At 50.7% G+C, this 19,355-nt stretch overlaps 1 protein-coding gene across 15 annotated transcripts in view; it reads left to right on the top strand.

Annotated features, from left to right (window-relative positions):
• BLTP1 (bridge-like lipid transfer protein family member 1) overlaps positions 1–19,355 on the top strand; it is a 2,102,388-nt gene that overhangs the window by 406,148 nt on the left and 1,676,885 nt on the right. For all 15 annotated transcript variants that reach the window (XM_078676841.1, XM_078676840.1, XM_078676839.1 and 12 more), the window contains one exon: positions 10,758–11,008. In XM_078676841.1, the coding sequence (XP_078532967.1) occupies positions 10,758–11,008 (251 nt within the window). The remainder of the gene's footprint in view (positions 1–10,757; positions 11,009–19,355) is intronic.

The following is a 19,355-nucleotide window of genomic DNA, read 5'->3' as shown; positions in this document are numbered from 1 at the left end:
TGTATTTGGTATTGCGCTCGGCCGCCCACCTCCGTCCCGCACAGGACAGCTAGGTCCCTACCTGGCGTCTAGCGGGTGAGAGTGAGGAGGTGGTTGGATGGTCTGGCGCCCCTAGATCACCGTCCCCAATGGGTGATCCCCTTCAAACTTTTGCTCTATTCTTAGTTTTGGGGTGGTTAAAAGATGGGTGGAGGGTGGGAGACTTGGCTGCCCGGCCAGTTGGGGTTGCCGGAGTGGGAGGGACTACTGTCCGATTACTTGCTGAGGCAGCGAATGCTCTAACCACACATTATATGCATAATATGTTTCATGCTGCAACTGTGCTGTTTTACCGGCATGTTGGGGTTGCCGGATGTATTAACTGTTTTAGCCCCGTAAGCGTAGTCGCTGCGGATTTCACGGGGTCATGGGGGAATTATGTGAATATTAGGATACGCGATCTTCTTGGTGCTGCTGATGTGTGCTGTTCTGGACCGACTGCTACATACCTGCGCAATGTTTGCCTTAAGCTGTTAGAATGGGTGACGTGAGTGACTCGCAGCCAACCCAGCAATTTCGCCTATTAGCTTGGAATGTGCGTGGGTTAAATGACCCGAGGAAGAAAAGACAGATTCTAGGGTATTTAGATAGACATGGTGTGTCTGTTGCAATGTTACAAGAAACTCACCTGGTGCCGACTGCGTCCCCGTTATTTGCTTCCCGATGGGCCTCATGCAGGGTGTTTTCGTCATATTCAAATTACTCTAGAGGTGTCACGATTCTGGTCAAAAAAGGTTTGGGATTTACCCCATTTGGTACTGAACTGGACTCCAACGGCAGATACTGCATGGTTTGGGGGAGGTTACACTCTCACACAGTCCTACTCGCTTGCTACTATGGGCCCAACATAGATGACCCGGCTACACTCCTCACTCTATGGGGCAAGATACAATCCCTGGGCATATCCCATGTAATCCTAGGCAGTGACTTTAACACTGCACTGAACCCTTCAGTGGACAGATCACACCCCCATTCTACACACTACACCCGCACACAATGCGCCTTACTGAGCATTGTGGAAGACCACCACCTGACTGACTCGTGGAGGCACTCACACCCATCTACCAGACAGGGCACACACTTCTCCGCAGTCCACTCCACCTGGGCGCGCATTGACTATGTCTTTCTCTCTGCTGGTCTTACCCCATGGCTGATCAAGACACAATACCTAGCCCGCACCTTCTCAGACCACGCGCCTGTCCTCCTTGCCCTGCGTATTCCCCTTGATGTGTCCCCTTACCTGAGCTGGCGCCTCAATCCAGCGCACCTAACCGATTCAGCCTTTAAAGCGGACCTAGAGCAAGACATAACAGACTTTTTTGACCGTAATGTTAATTCAGTCTCCAGTCTCACTACGGTCTGGGAGGCATTTAAGGTCACCGTGCGGGGCTGGTGCATCTCCAAAGGTGGAGGGGTCCTCAAATCCCTGCGTCGGGATCTGCGAAGACTTGAAGAAGAAATAGGCACACTTGAGAGTGAAATATCCCAAGGGGCGGGGGGACACATAGCCAGGGCTCGATTACGGGGAAAAAATAAATGAATATACTGAGGCTGCTGATACAGAATGCAAATTTCTGGGGAAGCCCTTTACAGCACGTACATATGGGGAAGGGGACAGACCGGGCAGAGCGCTCGCGACTGCGGTTAGACCACCTAGACATAATAATTTTGTCACCACGCTCCTCGATAGCCAAGGTACACCCCAGCGAGACCTCCCAGGGTAGCTCCGGGTCTTAACTGATCACTACACCGAGCTCTACACCTCCCACAGGCGAGCTGCGCTTGATCTGCCCCCCTATCTTGATGACACCGCGATAGCCTGGCTCGGTCCGACCCAACAGAAGTTCCTCCACCTGGAGTTGGAGGTGGACGAAATTAAAGACGCAATTATGTCCATGAAATCGGGGAAAGCCCCAGGTTCGGATGGCCTACCAATAGATTTCTACAAATCATTTATACACCTTCTGGCCCCGATCCTCAAAAATGTATACTACTCGGCCCTTAAGACGGCATTTTACCTCCTAGTATGCGGGAAGCCCTGATTGCCTCCCTGTTAAAGCCAGGTAAACCACCGGAACACTGTGATTCATACAGGCCTCTTTCACTATTAAATACTGACGTTAAAATACTAGCAAAGGTCTTGGCGACCCGTCTGAACCTCTTGATGGAGCGACTGGTCCTTCCGGACCAGGTGGGATTCGTCCCGAACCGCGCCACCTCTCACAACCTCCGCACCCTCCAGGCAGTGTTACAGGATATAGACCCCGGATGCGAGGCTGCGGCGGTCTTCCTTGACGCCACAAAGGCTTTCGACTCCCTAGAATGGGACTATCTGCTGGCACTCCTGGAACGCATGGGCACCCCCTTCAGCTTTATTGATTGGATCCGCCTGCTATACCATAAACCCCAGGCTGCAGTCCTCCTAAATGGGGCCCGTTCAAAACCATTTGAGATTCGCAGAGGCACTAGGCAGGGGTGCCCTCTCTCCCCTGTCCTCTTTGCTATAGCAATTGAACCTCTAGCGGCCAAACTCCGACAGCACCACAATCACCGCTCCCTTATCTACCCGGAAAGGCAACTACTCATATCATTGTACGCTGATGACATGACCCTCTATATCCATAAACCACAAGAAAATTTGAACCCGATTTTACGCGAGGTCACTAAATTTGGCGCCATCGCGGGAATACGGATAAATTGGGCAAAATCGGCCCTGTTCCCCCTTACGGACAAGACCGAGAAGTTCCCTCTTGATTACCCGCTTATGTGGGAAAGCGATGAACTAAAATATTTAGGGATCACTATCACTAGGGATCGGGAGACCCTCATGCGTGCCAATTACGGCACTGTCATTGATAAACTGATCGAAAGCGTCACTAAATGGATCCACCTTCCGCTATCTATGGCGGGACGAATCTCCCTAATTAAGATGGTGGTACTCCCGAAGATGCTTTACCTCTTTACCAATATACCTTACAGCCCGGGTGGGCATTTCTTCCAAGCCCTGGACTCCCAACTGTCTAGACTTATATGGGGAGGGAAGCAGGCTAGAGTCGGTTTAAAAATTCTCATGCTCCCCAATCATCAGGGAGGATTTGATGCACCAAACTTCCGCCTCTATTATGACTGTGCGCAGGGCCATTTTGCCACGTATTGGCTCCACCCTCCTCCCTTCATGGCTCACCTGGCTGTGGAAGATGGATACATGAGGCCCGAAAAACCCTCGAGCTATCTTTACACTACCTCCCGGATGACTGGTCGCGACCCCACTACGGTGGACTGCACTGTGCAAGCATGGCGCCGGATAATGACAATCATGGGCGTTACTATTCTATATTCCCCCCTCATGCTATTTGCATATGACCCTAGACTAAGCGTTGCCAACGAAGAAATTGGTCGCAAGCTGCTCTCTAAACTGGCGATGCGCACGTCGGGGGATTTGTATATACAGGGCCGATTCCGATCGGCCACGCAATTCTTCGGGACACACGCACCCTCAATCATGGACACATTCCTTTACACGAGATTACGGCAGAATGTCCGTGCGGTCACTCCAGACTTCCCTGACGAGCCGGAAACCGTGGCCCCCTTACATTCGCTCCTACTCACTGATACCCCGGCACATGTAGTCTCCAAGCTGTACAAGCACGCATATGCGGCCCCCGACCCCCCGCCTCTCAGAGCTAGACGAGACTGGGATGCAGACCTTGATGCTCCCCTCTCGGACGATCAATGGGAGGAGAGCTGCTCGCACACAAATGCGGTAACTGGCAATGCCCGTCTTAGGCTGGTTCATTTTAAGTTCCTGCTTCGTCTTTGCCATACTCCCGCTAAATTGTGCCGTTTCGGGTTACGAGCAGATGACCGGTGCCTTCGATGCAAGAAGGTGGGAGCTAACTTCATTCATCTAGCCTGGACGTGCCAGGACGTGGCATCGTATTGGGTGGAGGTGTTTGATGCTATGTCCGAGATGGTAGGCGTGGTGATCGCCCCCTGCCCCAAAATAGCCCTACTGGGACATTCATCTCCGGCGCTCAAGACTCATCGGAAATTCTTCGCGCTAGGATTCTTACTGGCAAAACGCCACCTAGCCTGCAGGTGGGGACGCGCACGCGCCCCCAAATTCAAGACTTGACTATCCACTATGACTACTTGGCAAGACCAACTTCACAACTACGCCGACCTGTTACCCCACAAAATGCGTCCCAAGGACCTATGGGGCCCCCTTACCGCTTATCTTCTCCGGACTCAGGAGGAGGACCCGGATGGCTCGAGCCGACAGGAGTCCCCGGCCTGCACTGACCCCCCGAACGTACACGACTGCGGGCCTGACCCCCTATGAGTCATCCCCATCGGACCTCCCTTCCCCCCCCCCCCATACTCCCCTGCCTACCCACCATCACGCTGCCAATGTACCGAGTTAACCGGGGCCTGTCGGGTGGTGGGGGGCGCAGCCTCTGTAGCAGCTACCGGGATGGCTCCTGACCTCTTCTCCGACATAGAGTGTGTGGAGGCCCGCTTGCCGCTCTCCCGTCCCCTCTTGGGGCACTAACCCACTAGCACAAGCACGGCAGACGCGTGATATAGGTACAGATAGCACGCTTTTCAGCTAGCACATACACTTTCGAGCTACACTCCCCATTCCCCACACCAGTTCCTAGCAGCTATAGGGTTACAGAGCAGTTCAGATACGCCACCGACCTACTCTAATGTGTGAACACTACACTCAACTGCTCTACCCCGCGCATCCCTCTTCGTCACATATTATAAGTGATGTCCACAGTGCTGGATGGGTTGGGACACATCGATTTTCCCCAAGGTTCAATCTCAGAGTTGGGGGGGGGGGGGGGGGGGGGAGTTACACGAAAAATTACCTTAGCTGTTTACCATTCATTCTGACAACTCGCAAGTGCAGCTTGGCACAGGATGTAGATTTATGCTGTGGCTTTTCTCACATTACAACGCGGCCGGCCCGGAAGGGTTGTAGGCGCAACGCTGTGTTAACTAATTGCGCCTCACCACATCGGGACTGCAATACTGACTCTAGTTGTTGCTGCCGGCCTGTCATACCAGGTTGTAGGCATAAAGCTGTGTATTAATCACTTGCACTGAATAAAGGTTTTGAAAAATAAAAAATAAATAAAAAAAACAAAAAAAGTCAGACCTTTGGGTTTTAAACCTTGTAGAGAATGGGGAACCGGCCTGTGTTGCCCCCTTAAATGCTACTTTGTGTAACATTGATGGTGCGCATTTGGTATCACACATCTATAGTAGTCTTTGGACCCATACCCAAGGATTGACGGGGACGGCTAGGGGGCATTGGAGTATAGATTTAGAGAGGGGTGTGACTGATGAGCAGTGGGAATATTGTTGTGGAGTCACAGGGAACATAACATCCAGTTGTCGATTTAAAATCATTTACTATAAGTTCCTGCACAGAATCTACTACACCCCTGCACGTAAATACAGGTTTAAGTTGGCTGATACGTATTGTTGTAAACGTTGTAGGCAACCCAGAGCTGGCTTCTTGCACCTGTCGTGGGAATGCCCTCAAGTGTGGCAGTACAGGTGCATGGCGCACTGGAACTAATGCTTGATGCTAGCTTTGCTAAAGATCCATTGATACTGTTATCAGGCTACACTGCGCAAATACCTAGAAGCAGCAGAACATTTCTAGATGTGTATTTGCTACTGGCCAAGCGGCGACTCGCCTGTAGATGGGGGAGGGGGCAGGCTCCGAAGTTCAAAGAATGGATTCAGGACATGCTATACTGCCAGGAACAAGGTAGAATCTACGCAGAGACTCAACCCATTGCCTCCAGGCCTAAAGATATCTGGGGCCCCTTACAGACTTACATGCTGCAACAGGGGACAGCACAAATGGACGGAGCTACCCCAGAAACGTGAGGGCAGGAGAGGGTCAACGAGAGAACTGCTTCCTGTTGATTGTACTATGGTTAGACATTGATGTGCTAATGAGAGACTACGGGTGTGGCACTAAGGGAGGGTAACATATACATGATACGCAGTGCCCTGACTTCTTTATACTGGCTATGATGCTGTTGGATGATTGTGTTTACTTTGTCTACATTACCTCTAAGGATATGTTTCTAAAAGAATGCTATGTGTTGGTGGGATTTGCATCCATATTATCTGTAAAATAATGTTTGCTGAACCACTCGCTGTACCTCATTATCGTGCTGGACGAATTGTACTCATGTATGCTGTTTCTAAACACCAAAAATAAAGTTAAAAAAAAAAAACTTGTAGAGAATGGGTACATTTCCTCCACCTTACCCTCCTTGCCAAGGTTCTTGTACAGAGGACCATTTAATTCTCCTTCAGAAGGAAGTCCTTGTGCTCTTACAGAAAGGTGCGATAGAGGTGGTCCCGGAGCCGGAGAGGGGACAGGGATGCTACTGCCGGTATTTCCTGATCCCCAAGAAGGATGGCAGGTTACGTCCGATCCTGGACCTCAGGATCTTGAATTTGTACCTCAGACAGGAGAAATTCAAGATGCTGACCATTGCGCAGGTTCTTTTGGCACTGCAGCAAGAGGAGTGGATTGTGTTGATCGATTTACAGGATGCGTATTTTCACATTCTCATCCTGAAGTCGCACAGGGAGTATCTCTGTTTTACGGTGGGGTCGCAGCACTACCAGTTTGCGGTCCTGCCGTTTGGTCTTACTACTGCACTTTGAGTCTTCACAAAGGTGATGGCAGTGGTGGCAGCTCATCTCAGAAGGTCGGGGATTCCAGTGTTCCCTTATTTGGACGACTGGCTGCTCAAAGCGGAGTCGCCAGCGATGGTGCTTCATCATCTGCATGTAACAACTCCTATGTTGTTCAACTTGGGCTTTTCAATAAAAGTGCCAAAATCTCACCTGGTGCCCTCTCAGTGCAAACTGTTCATAGGGGAAATACTGGATACTACTGTGTCTCGAGCTTTTCCGCCTCAAAGAATTCTCAACATTTAGGAGATGATTCCTTTGTTTCACAATGGAGCGGTTGTTCCGGACTTAAAGGTCCTTCGCCTGCTCGGTCTGTTTGCTTCCTGCATTCTGTTGGATAATCATGCGCGCTGGAACATGAGGGCACTTCAGTGGTGCCTCCGCAGGCAGTGGTATCAACACAACGGAGATCTCAGGGAGTCAGTCAAGATCTCCAGAGAAGCTGCAGCAGAGCTAACTTGGTGGAGTGTGCAGGGCAACCTGACTCAAGGGAAGCCCTTTCAGTCTCCTCTGGCAGTGGCCACAGTGATCAGGGGTGCCTCCACTCTAGGGTGGGGTGCTCATCTGAAGGATCTGGAGGTCAAAGGTCTTTGGTCTCCAGAGGAAAGATTGCTTCACATCAACCTTCTGGAATTGCAGGCGATACGTTTGGCACTAAAGGCTTTCCTTCCTTCCCTTCGCAGTCCGTCGGTTCAGGTCCTGACGGACAACACTACAGCGATGTGGTACATCAACAAGCAGGGAGGTGTAGGGTCGTACCGTCTTTCGAGAGTCTCTGCAACTCTGGTCCTGGGCACATAACCATCAGATTTGTGTGTTTGCAAATTATCTGGCTAGTGTGCTAAATGTTCATGCGGACAGTCTCAGTCGGCATTACTCGGCTGATCACAAGTGGAGGCTTCATCCGGAGGTGGTTCATTACATCTTTCAGATGTGGGTGATTCCTCGGGTGGACCTGTTTGCCACTCACGAGAACTGCCCGTTGTTCTGCAGTCTTCAGTGTCCGGTACAGGAGGCTTTGGGGGACGCGTTTCATTTGAATTGGAGTTTGCAGCTCCTTTACACATTTCCTCCCATACCCTTGATTCCTCAGGTTCTGAGGAAGATTCGCCAAGACCGGGCCCAAGTCATATTGTTCTCCCTGGATTGGCCAAGAAGTGTATGGTACACAGATCTACTTCACCTCTCATCGCACCCGCCGCTCCGTCTCCCTGTCAGGGCAGACCTCCTCTCGTATTCGTAAGGGCAGGTTCTACACCCCTACCTCCAGAGCTTGCATCTTCATGCCTGGAGATTGAACGGGGCAACCGGAGTTCCTTCTCTCTCCCACCGGATGTAGTGGATGTTATCTTATCGTCCAGGCGACACTCCACTGAGTCTATTTACTCTTATAGATGGTTAAGATTTGTTAAATGGTGTGGAGAAAGATCCATTGATCCTTTAAAGGCCCACTTGTCGAATGTTCTTCAGTTTTCACTTTTCTTGGCTCAGCAGGGATATGCTCTGACCACTGTTAAGGGATATTTGTCGGCCCTTTCGACTTTTCTTTGTTTGCCGGATCAGTGGTCTTTATTTAAATCTCCCATTGTTTTGAGGTTTATTAAAGGCCTCACTAATAGGTTTCCACCTACTCCTTTTGTGATGCTTCAATGGAATTTCAATCTTGTTTTAATTTTCTTGATGGCGTTCTTGGTACACAGATATCTTGTTAATGCACATGCAATATCTTTTTTCAACAAAAACACTGTTGTACCAAAGAATTATAAAGATCTGTAATATGTGCAAAAATCTCAATAAATAAAAATAACAAAAACATAAAATACTTTCTTGATGGCTTCCTTGTTTGAACCCTCACATAGTTGTCCTTTGAGGTTTTTGTCTTTAAAGACGGTCTTTCTTGTGGCTATTACCCCATCAAGGAGGGTGAGTGAGCTTCAGGCTCTCAGTTCAAAACCCCCGTTTTTAATCGTACATGCTGAAAGGATGGTCCTTAGGACCAGGGCTGCTTTTCTGCCTAAGGCGGTTACTCCCTTCCATCTAGGGCAATCCATTACTCTTCCTGTGTTATATCCTCCCCCTCATCCTTCCAAGGAGGAGGAGAGTCTTCACCGCCTGGATGCTAAAAGAACTGTGAGCTTTTATTTGGCCAGAACCAAGTACTTGCGAGTGGACGATCAGCTCTTTGTGTGCTACGTTGGACGCATAAAGGGCAAGTCTGTGCACAAGCGCACTCTATCCAGGTGGATCATCTTGTGCATCAAGATCTGCTACACCATGGCTGGTAAGGCGCCTGCTGAAGGTATTAGGGCTCATTAGACCAAAGCCAAGTCATCAACGTCTGCTTTGGCCAGAGGTGTACCTGTATTGGATATTTGTAAAGCAGCGACTTGGGCCTCCCTACAGTCTTTCGCAAAGTATTATTGCTTGGATTCCAAAGTGAGGAGGGAGGGCCACTTTGCGCGCTCTGTCCTACAGGACTTTTTGGTATAGAAGGGTGGACACCCTCCTCCGGGAGTAGGACTGCTGTGGGAATCTATTCATAAAGTGAGGAATCCACAGGCAGATGTATCCATCAGAAGAACAAGTTACTTACCTTCGGAACGCTTTTTCTGGTGGATACAGTATCTGCCTGTGAAATCCTCACTGACCCACCCTCCTCCCCGATGTCCACCTTTATATACCTTAAGGTGTTTTTGTTTAACATGATTGTTTGATATTGATGTATCATTTTGCATTGTGTGATTATAGGAAATGCTGTTGCTCTTTGGCTTTCCTTTTGATTTTACACTGTGTGTGGTTATTGAATATTGTGTACTGTGCATACTTTGAATATGTTGTCGGTCTACCCTTTCGCCTCGGAGGCACGGAAAAAATAGGTGGAGCTGACATCACACCAACGAGGCTCTCTTATGGCGCCAGTGACGTCATGCGGAGCCGTGGTATTGTGATGTCCTCGTTGGCGTGCAGAGCTAGGAAAAAAGTTTCTGCGGAATGCTGGCGCATCGGATATTCATAAGGTGAGGAATCCACAGGCAGATACTGTATCCACCCGAAAAAGCGTTACCAAAGGCAAGTAACTTGTTCATTAGGACTCAAGAGAACATGCATATAAGATGCTTAACTTTTCCAACCATACTGCAAGTTTTAATTTAATTGACTTTTATCTTGTGGTTTGTTAACTTAATAGTCTTATCTCTTTATGGTTTAGGGGCTATAGCATGTGCCAGGGGTGATGTCAAAATTGGATATTCATCACTACTTTATATGTGTTTAGATGTCGATTTTGCCAGCCCGAAATGCGATGCCTGCCTAAGAAATTCTAAGACTTGAGGTCTATAACGTTAATGATTCCTAGTCTAAGGTAGTCCTTTTAGTGCAGAGGACGTTTGTCAGAGTGAGAAGCAGGAGTTCCTCAGAGTGAGGAGCAGGCATGTAGTCAAAGGACCAGGACTCTCATTGGAGTCGTTCTGTGAAAATAACAAGTGAAGGTCCAATAATGCAGTCCTCATCTTTTAGGCATTGCCTGTTTTGTTAAAATTGAGATTACAGCAGCTCTCAGTGGGAGGCCTTTGTAAGACCTCACAAATGCCATCTCTCTACAATCTATTTAAATTGAGCGGTTGGACTTAAAATTTAGAGAACATTCTTTAAAATATTCGCTCATACATTGAAAAAGAAAAAGTAGTCTTGTAAAACTTCAGTGAGTAACATGATCATATGTGGCTGTCTCCATTTTGTAATGTAGATTGCAAGCTCAATATTCCATTTGAAATACGAGGAGTAATCACTAAACAATGACAGTTAATCCAGCTGTTCTCTATTTCTCCTTTAAGTACACGCATCATATATGAAGCAGAATACATTTAATGTCAGCAAGAGGCAAAAATGTATGCTGCTCCCTCTCCTTATAATAGCAAAAATAATATGTGTTGTGTTCCTATTTGTCCATGGTACCTTTTTGTAAGTACTCTCTTTTTATATTTTAGGCTTTGGTTTCTGTGGCCAGACGATGCTGTGAAGAACAAGAGAAGCAAAAACAAATGTGGGTGCCTTGGTGGTTGCCGTTTCTTTGGAGGCATCACCACTGGTCTAGACTTCTTCAAGCTCGAAGACCTCACTCCATCAACTAGCTCTGCATTTTCAAACACAAGTGCTGACTCAGACATGTTCTATGGGCAATCCTTGCTTCAGCCCGGAGAATGGATCATTATAAAGGATGCTTCAAAGACCATAGATGGTAAACTTGATACATGTCTTTTGAGTATTGGGCGTTCCCATGGTACATTGTAGGCAAAAGTGCTTTTTGTAGAGCGCTGTATGTGTTTTTGAAGTAATTGCTTTATTTACAACATCTCTTCAGGAGTACTTGCCAGAAACGAAACCGGTCTGTTGCAAAACCGTGCAGAAAATAGTCATCCAGACTTCTCTAACACCAATATGTCTAAGACAAAACCATCTAGAATTTCTAGTTCATCAAACAAAAATTAACATGTCTATTGTGAAACTACATAGAAAGTAAAATCAATGAATTTGAAAGAAGCACACTAGTTACAATTGGTTATTGAATCTATATGAAGCATGTAGGACTTTTAAAAGTTAATGTTTTATTTATCTTGGGAGAGAATTGTTGAGATGCTTTGTGGTTAAAGACCTGATGTGTTTTTAGTATAGGGTATACCCTGTCCTCAAGCCTTGGCTCTGGATGTTGGAAATTTTCTTCTATTGGGCTATCTTGTACATGTGGAGCAAATTAACGACTTTCATGGAATTCACACTAAATTACAGAAGTACGCATGTAAATAGAAAAAAAAAAGTAAAGATTTAACTAAACACTCCGAGATGAAGATCATGCTCACCGTCATTGACTTTATTTTTTAGTAGCCACATGAAACAATTGTCAACAAAGTATGTCCGATTTCAGATTAGTTGGGTGTTGAGCCCCGAGCAGGGGAGAAAGAAGCAACCGTCCACTGCTCCATCACCTTCATCAAGCTCTAGCTGGCATCAGGAAAAGGCTATTCAGCTGAGCAGGCCTCCTATTAAGGACATCAAGCTGCAAGAGCTGCCGACTCTCCCTTGAGCTTAGGGCGCTGACCACACTGAGTCGAAGCCAAAATCAACATCAAACTCGCCTCTGAAACCGGGCTCCAAGTCGATACCAAGGGGACCTTTTGATTGATGCAGACATCAGATGAATCTGAGGCATCCATTCTTTAGAAGCTGGCGGAAGAGGTCGGCGCCAAGCAGAATCTGCTCCTCCTTCACTCAGACCTCCGGGACCTGCACGAGAGGCGCACTAAATGCAAGTCCATCTGCGCTCTTCCATTCCTGGACTGTGCCCAGCACCAGGAATCCTAGTCCCTCCCAACCTCCGCTGAAATTTGCGGTTCCTGGCTGGCACCAGAAGCTGCAGTTCAAACACGTCCGGTGTTCACGGGAAAAGCAGCTTGGAAAGTGAAGGCGGGCAGGTCCTCCGGGGTTTTTGAGGTTGCTGGCTGCTGGACACGCCGGGGTTTTGCAGGAGCAGGTTCGAGGGGAGACATGTCTGTAGGGCTGGTGCCAAGTCAGTGGGCGTTGTCCTCTTGTTAGGTCTGCATGGATTCTCGTCCTTCTTCTCTTCTTTTTCTTGTGGTTGCTGGATCGGAGGAAGCAAGGGTCAGGGTGCCCCTAAATACTAAATTTAGAGGCGTTACAGGTAGGTAAAGGGCAGGGACCAATGGGTCCCTTCCCTGGAGTGGGTACACCCCCTATTCTGCCACTCTCCAGTGGGAGTGGGGCAGAAGCCTGTCTCTGGTTGGCTGGGTTCCCCCATCCTCAACATGGCGTGGACTCGAGGTTGTGCTTCTCCTCGCCTCCCCCACCTTAAAGGTGGAGTTGGCAGAGGTGGGCACACCTCTCTTCCTCACTTGTTTTTCCCGCCGTTTCTCCCACCCAAAGTGGGAGTAGAACCAGTGGGGACCAGTTGCTGAAAGCAGCAAATGGTCTGGAGAGGCTCACAAAGGCGGCATGCCTATGAAGCCCCTCCTTTGTGAACCCTGCCCATCCAGGGTGAGGAGGCTTGGCACCTCGTCCCAGGATGTGCTTTGTTTCAGTCTCCGAGAGCAGCAAGCCCTCGGCCCAGTGGTCCAGAAACATGTCTGGTAGTGGCAGCCTAGGCAGCCACTCAGTCAGGTCACTGGAGGTTGGTCGAGTTTCAGGGGGTATCTCTAAGATGCCCTCTGTAGTGCATTTTACATTAAATCCTAAGCTGGCATCAGTGTGGGTTTAATGTGCTGAGAAGTTTGATACCAGACTTCCCAGTCTTCAGTGTAGCCATTATGGTATTGTGGCGTTCGTAATGACAAACTCCCAGCACCATATACTCTTAATGGCAGCATTGCACTTACAATGACCAGGAATGGACCTGGGTACTGTAGGGGTACAGGGCTGATGCACCTGTACCCTCACCACTCGCATAGGGCACCCAGCTAGAGGGGTGACTGATGTATGCCAGGGCAGTGGTTTGTGGGCATGGCACACAAGGATGTGTGCCATGTCAACTCTTCCCTTTATTCTGCACCAAGACACACATCCTGTAAAGGTAGTGTGTGAGTGTCAGGGTGCAGGGCCTCTAAGGGTGGCACAATAAGTGCTGCAGCCCTTAAAGGCCGTCACTGGTCACAGGACCCTGGGTACCTATGGTACCATTTACCAGGGGCTGACATATGGTCAGAGATGCCAATTGGGTTTTAATGCAGGAACACAGGCCCTGGGTACCTGATTGGCAGGTGCCCAGGGCACACTCAGTCAAAGCACATTAACAATTCAGCAAAAAATGAGAGGCATACCATGCAAGAAAGAGGGCTCTTTCCCACATGGAGGAAATGGAAATTATGATTTGTGTGTATTGTCGGAGTACGATAAAAGCGAGAAACTGTGGTCTAGGAAGCTGGCTCTGTACATACTATATCTCTCGGCCACTCTTTTCGTCGCGAGTGGAGCTCAGGCCTGTTGCACGCCTGTCCTCCCATACCACTCCTACCCAGGGTTCTGAAGAAGATTAGGAGCAACCATGCCCAAGTCATTCTTGTGGCTCCGGACTGGGCAAGGAGAGTCTGGTATCCAGAGCGTCTGAGAATGAGCATCGATCCTCCGATCGGGCTGCCCCTTCTGTAGAATCTTTTGTCGCAGCAGCAGTGGAAAGTTCTTCATCCTAACCGGTCAACTCTGCGCCTCCATACGTGGAGATTGAGTGGCAACAGTTGATAGCTTTTGATCTTCATCCCGAAGTCTGTAATGTTATTCTGGCGGCCAGGCGGCCCTCAACTAAAACAGTATATGCCTGTCATTGGCAGAAATTTGAATTATACCATACAGAAAGACCCATTGACCCTCTTTCTGCTTCTCTTTCTACTGTCCTTTTATTCATTCTAACCCTTGCCCAGCAGGGGTCTGCCTTGGGAGCTCCCAAGGGTTACATTTCTGCTCTGTCTGCTATTTTGCGGCTGCCAGACCAGCCTTCTCTCTTCAAGGCTTTTATTATAAATAGATTTCTAAAAGGTCTGGCTCACTTATTTCCACCCACGCCCTTTATTATACAGGAGTGGGACTTTAATTTGGTCCTCACCTACCTGATGTACGCTCAATTTGAGCCTTTGCACAAATTTCACCTATAGGTGTTGACCATTAAAACCGCCTTCTTAATGGCAATTACATCGCCCAGGAGGGTGAGTGAGTTGCAGGCGTTATCCAGTTCGCCTCCTTATCTTATGTCCTTTCCTGACAAGGTGGTGCTTCGCACCAGGGCATCTTTTTTGCCAAAGGTTGTGACCCCTTTCCATCTGGGTCAGTCCATCATATTGCCCACCTTCTTTGCCCTCCCACTTCTCTCTAAGTAGGAGGAGCGTCTCCACTATCTGGACCCAAAAACAGCGTTGTCGTTCTACCTTGACTGCACTAAAGAGTTCCGGGTGGACGACTCTTTGTGGGGTATGTGAGAGCAAGGAAGGGAAGGGCAGTGCAGAAAAGGACCATATCTCACTGGGTCGCTCTCTGCATCAACATTTGTTATGTCATGGCAAAGAAGCAGCCCCCTGAGGGATTAAGGGCCCATTCTTCCAGGGGAATGGCTGTGTAGTACTGCCTTGGCTTGGGGTGTTCCAGTCCAAGACATCTGTCAGGCAGTGACGTTGGCATCTTTGCACACGTTCGTAAAACATTACTGCTTTGATGGTCAAGGGCGAAGGGACGGACATTTAGCCCGTTCAGTCCTGAAAGACTTCTTAGTCTAGGATGTGAGTCCGCAACCCACTGCCAGGATGGTATGGCTCGGGTATTTGATTCAAAGGTAAGGAATCTGCAGCTAGAAGTCTCTCTCAGAGTTACTTACCTTCGGTAACGCATTATCTGGTAGAGACTCTATCTAGCTGTAGATTCCTTACAGCCCCACCCATGCCTCCCCGCTTTGCGGACTGATATTGTTGGGCCAGGGCTGTTCCCCCTGAGTCCTAGTTTTGCACATGTCTGTCACTTACTTTGTGGGTCTGCGCTTTTGGCGTGGAAAGTACGAAAAGTACTGACATCCGCACGCCTGAGTGGCACCTATATAGGCACTGCAACCTCATAACCAACGCTATAGATGCCAACGACATCATGCGGAGCCGAATGGAGCCAACCGACGCCGCGTGCAAGGGGTATTGCTCAGCAAAAGTTTCCAGATCCAGCCGGATGCCTGGGAAATTCAAAGGTAAGGAATCTGCAGCTAGATAGTCTCCACCAGATAATGCGTTATCGAAGGTAAGTAACTTGTTCTTCAAGGCTCTTTTTTTTCAAGACTTATCTCTGTGTGTAGGGATGTCTCCTAAGAAACCAGTGGGGTTTAAGCCCATGGATCCTTTCACAGACAGATGTCTGGAGCAGGAGGCCAACTCCAAGACATGTTTGGACTGCCACGCTATGAACCCCAAGGTGCTGAGGGAGCGCTTCATGAAGCTCCTTGTTGCCAGACACTGGTCGACTTCATCAACACCAGGTCCCGGTTGCGGGGAAGGTATCGGCCTGTTCGCGCATTCGTTTCAGGCACTAATTATCACGCCTGCAGTTGTCTGATAAGTCCGGAAAGAAGTCGAAGTCAAAACGCTCTTCGACTTCACTGTGCCAGTCAAAATCCTTAGATGAGGTGCAGGAATTACTTCACTCGAAGCCCTGTTCTCACGCCTACTCTGCTTCTAAGACCGCTCCATGCCTCCGGGAGTTTCCTGGAGCTGGAGCGACCCCCCTCCCAACTGCATGAGTTCTACGAGGCCATGCACCTTATTTTGAGGCTGGCCGACCCCACTGGAGTACCTCTGGGCCCCAGGGGTTCGGCGGGTCCCCCTCTGGATTTCTGCTAGTGGGTAGTTACTCTGTGCCATTTGGGCCCCCTGTATACGGTGCTGGACCCGGAACGACTTCAACTGCGAGACCGCAAACTTCCACCGAGCCCGTTCCTGCGACGTAATCCCTGGCACCATCATAGCAGATTCCAGTATAGAGAGGGACGGTGCCGTCCAGTGCCTAATCCTTTACCGGGTTGAACCTCTACCTTCAGAGTCGGAGCCCATGGCACCTGTTCTTTCGACAGGCCTGGAGAGGAGTATTATTGTGGAGGATCTGAGGTTCCTTATAACTGCAACCCCCTCGAAGATTCCAATGATAATTGATATGAGGAACGAGTAGATGCCGGTGGTCTGGACACCTTACCAGGCACTGGCCTCACCTCTCCTCCTTGTGTAGCTATGGAAGAAGGGGCCTCATTCGCTATGGTGGTGAGGAGGGTGGTTGAGGTCTTGGACATTCAGCTACCCTCAATGGCAGTCAAAACGAATGTCTTGACAGAGGTGTTCCATCTGGGAATTACCCCCTAAGAACTCCTTCTGACTTGTAATGAAGCCACCACTGATGTCTTTCTTGGGGCCTGGGACAGGCCTCGCCCAGAGGCACCTGTGCACAGGACCTTCCAGACCACTGGGTTGGAAACCCAAGTGGCTGGATACCTTTGTCAATAAGATGTTCTCTTCCACCATCCTTGCACTACGCACTGGACTGCATATGCTGCAGACTGGATATGGCCAACTCGCTAGGCAAAGCATTTGCGTCTTCAGTGGCAATCGCAGGCCATGCCAGGCTGAGATGTCCAGGCATCCCTTATAGACATGCCCTTTAATGGCACCCATCTCTTTGGAGGCAAGGCAGATTCAGCACTTAAGCCATTTAAGGACAGCCCAGCCACTGCCAGGTCCTTGGGCCTCTCCATGGCCCCATGTCTACCCCATACCGCCTTTCGCACCTTCCGTGGCTACGAGCAATGGATCCCAACCTTGTCCATTCCCACCGAGCCACCACAACCAACAGCCTCCTCAGTCCTTACATGGCAGCAGACATGGTTCCCACAAGCCTTGTGGGACCACCAGTCGGAGGTCGATCTAGTCCGACAAACCCCCCCCCCCCCAAACCAGCAGCCACAGCCTCCAAATATTTTTAGATTACCCTTGCACCATCACAGGCACCTAGTTGGTGGCAGGATCTCCCATCACCTGCCCCACTGGCAAGTTCATAACATTGTACAAGTAGGTACTTCAGATCATTCTGCAGGGTTACTCCATTCCTTTTCTAGAAACCCTGCCACCCATGCCTCCATCTTCAGTCAGGCTAAATGAAGACCGCCTCTCCATGCTCCGTCAGGAAGTACAGGCTATTTTTGCCTAAGGAGTCATCAAGAGAGTGCTAGCATCCGAAATGGGCCATGGTAGCTATTCCTGCTACTTTCTGGTGCCCAAGAAGAATGGTGGCCTCTGCCCTTTTTAGGTTTCGCCTGGCGTCCGCTGCGCAGCAGCGCTCGCGCAGGCGAAATCTTATGTTAGAACAGTTGTTGGCTTTGCCCCGCCTCTCTCTTCCATTGGCTAGCTCCATAAATGGAGGCTAGCAATTGTAAGAGAGAGTTGTCAGTCAATGTCCGAGGCGATTCGTGGACGTTCTGTACATTTTTTCCCTCTTCGCCCCCTTGCGATCGTCATTGCGGTGGTGGGCGGATGTAATATATATTTTTTTTCCGCAAAGGTTTGTTTTTGGCATTCCTCCGAAGGCCAGTCCCTCAGGCCAGTCCCTCACCCGGGGCCGCTTGCAGGCCAGTCCCTCACCCGGGGCCGCTTGCAGGCCAGTCCCTCACCCGGGGCCGCTTGCAGGCCAGTCCCTCACCCGGGGCCGCTTGCAGGCCAGTCCCTCACCCGGGGCCGCTTGCAGGCCAGTCCCTCACCCGGGGCCGCTTGCAGGCCAGTCCCTCACCCGGGGCCGCTTGCAGGCCAGTCCCTCACCCGGGGCCGCTTGCAGGCCAGTCCCTCACCCGGGGCCGCTTGCAGGCCAGTCCCTCACCCGGGGCCGCTTGCAGGCCAGTCCCTCACCCGGGGCCGCTTGCAGGCCAGTCCCTCACCCGGGGCTGCTTGCAGGGCAGTCCCTCACCCGGGGCTGCTTGCAGGCCAGTCCCTCACTTGGGGCCGCTTGCAGGCCAGTCCCTCACCCGGGGCCGCTTGCAGGCCAGTCCCTCACCCGGGGCCGCTTGCAGGCCAGTCCCTCACCCGGGGCCGCTTGCAGGCCAGTCCCTCACCCGGGGCCGCTTGCAGGCCAGTCCCTCACCCGGGGCCGCACCTGGCCAGCTCATCACTCGTGGCCGCGCCTGGCCAGCCCCTCACTCGTGGCCGTGCCTGGCCAGCCCCTCACTCGTGGCCGTGCCTGGCCAGCCCCTCACTCGTGGCCGTGCCTGGCCAGCCCCTCACTCGTGGCTGCGCCTGGCCAGTCCCTCACTCGTGGGTGCGCCTGGCCAGTCCCTCACTCGTGGGTGCGCCTGGCCAGTCCCTCACTCGTGGGTGCGCCTGGCCAGTCCCTCACTCGTGGGGGCGCCTGGCCAGTCCCTCACTCGTGGGGGCGCCTGGCCAGTCCCTCACTCGTGGGGGCTGCAGGTCAGTCCCTCACTTGTGGCCGCTGCAGGTCAGTCCCTCACTTGTAGCCGCATCAGACCAGTTACTCACTCGTGGCCCCGCCTGGAGGATAGGGGGGGTCAGATGAAAAGAATTGTAGGGGGGAGAACAGTGAAGTTCACACCTGGAGCAGCAAGAGAGACGAGGAAAGGGGAGAAAAGAGAGGTATGAAAGTCGCATTTAATCCATTGTGGCAGCAGTTCACTCGGATCTGCAGGGGATGCCATCATTCTTGCACAAGCACATGCTCTCGTGAAACACCTAGGGAGTTTGCCCGTGCCTGTCTGAACACGACATGATGTAAGCACCGACCACGCAGGGGTAGCAGCCTCTGGCCGGTGTGGTCATCAAGCACGGTGCAACCACGTGTTTGCTTTACACGATGCCGAAGGGTGGACAGAAGGGTGGCTGGAGACCACCCTGCAGAGCGGGAAGCAGCTCTGCAGCTCACTTCCACTACTGGTGTAAAAACACCCTAGGGTGTGGGCGGCGAGCTCACAAGTGTGAGGGCGAAGTGGCCCCACCTCTCTCACTGCCAGCCTGGCACCCAGCATCCTACAGCCACAGGTTTGAGTGACTGGGCAGTGCACCCGT

The sequence above is a fragment of the Lissotriton helveticus genome, chromosome 2_1 (genome assembly GCF_964261635.1).
Source record: "Lissotriton helveticus chromosome 2_1, aLisHel1.1, whole genome shotgun sequence".
In the NCBI taxonomy this organism is placed as follows: domain Eukaryota; kingdom Metazoa; phylum Chordata; class Amphibia; order Caudata; family Salamandridae; genus Lissotriton; species Lissotriton helveticus.
Note: the sequence above shows the minus strand (reverse complement) of the source record. Positions and strands in the feature narration are given on the sequence as shown.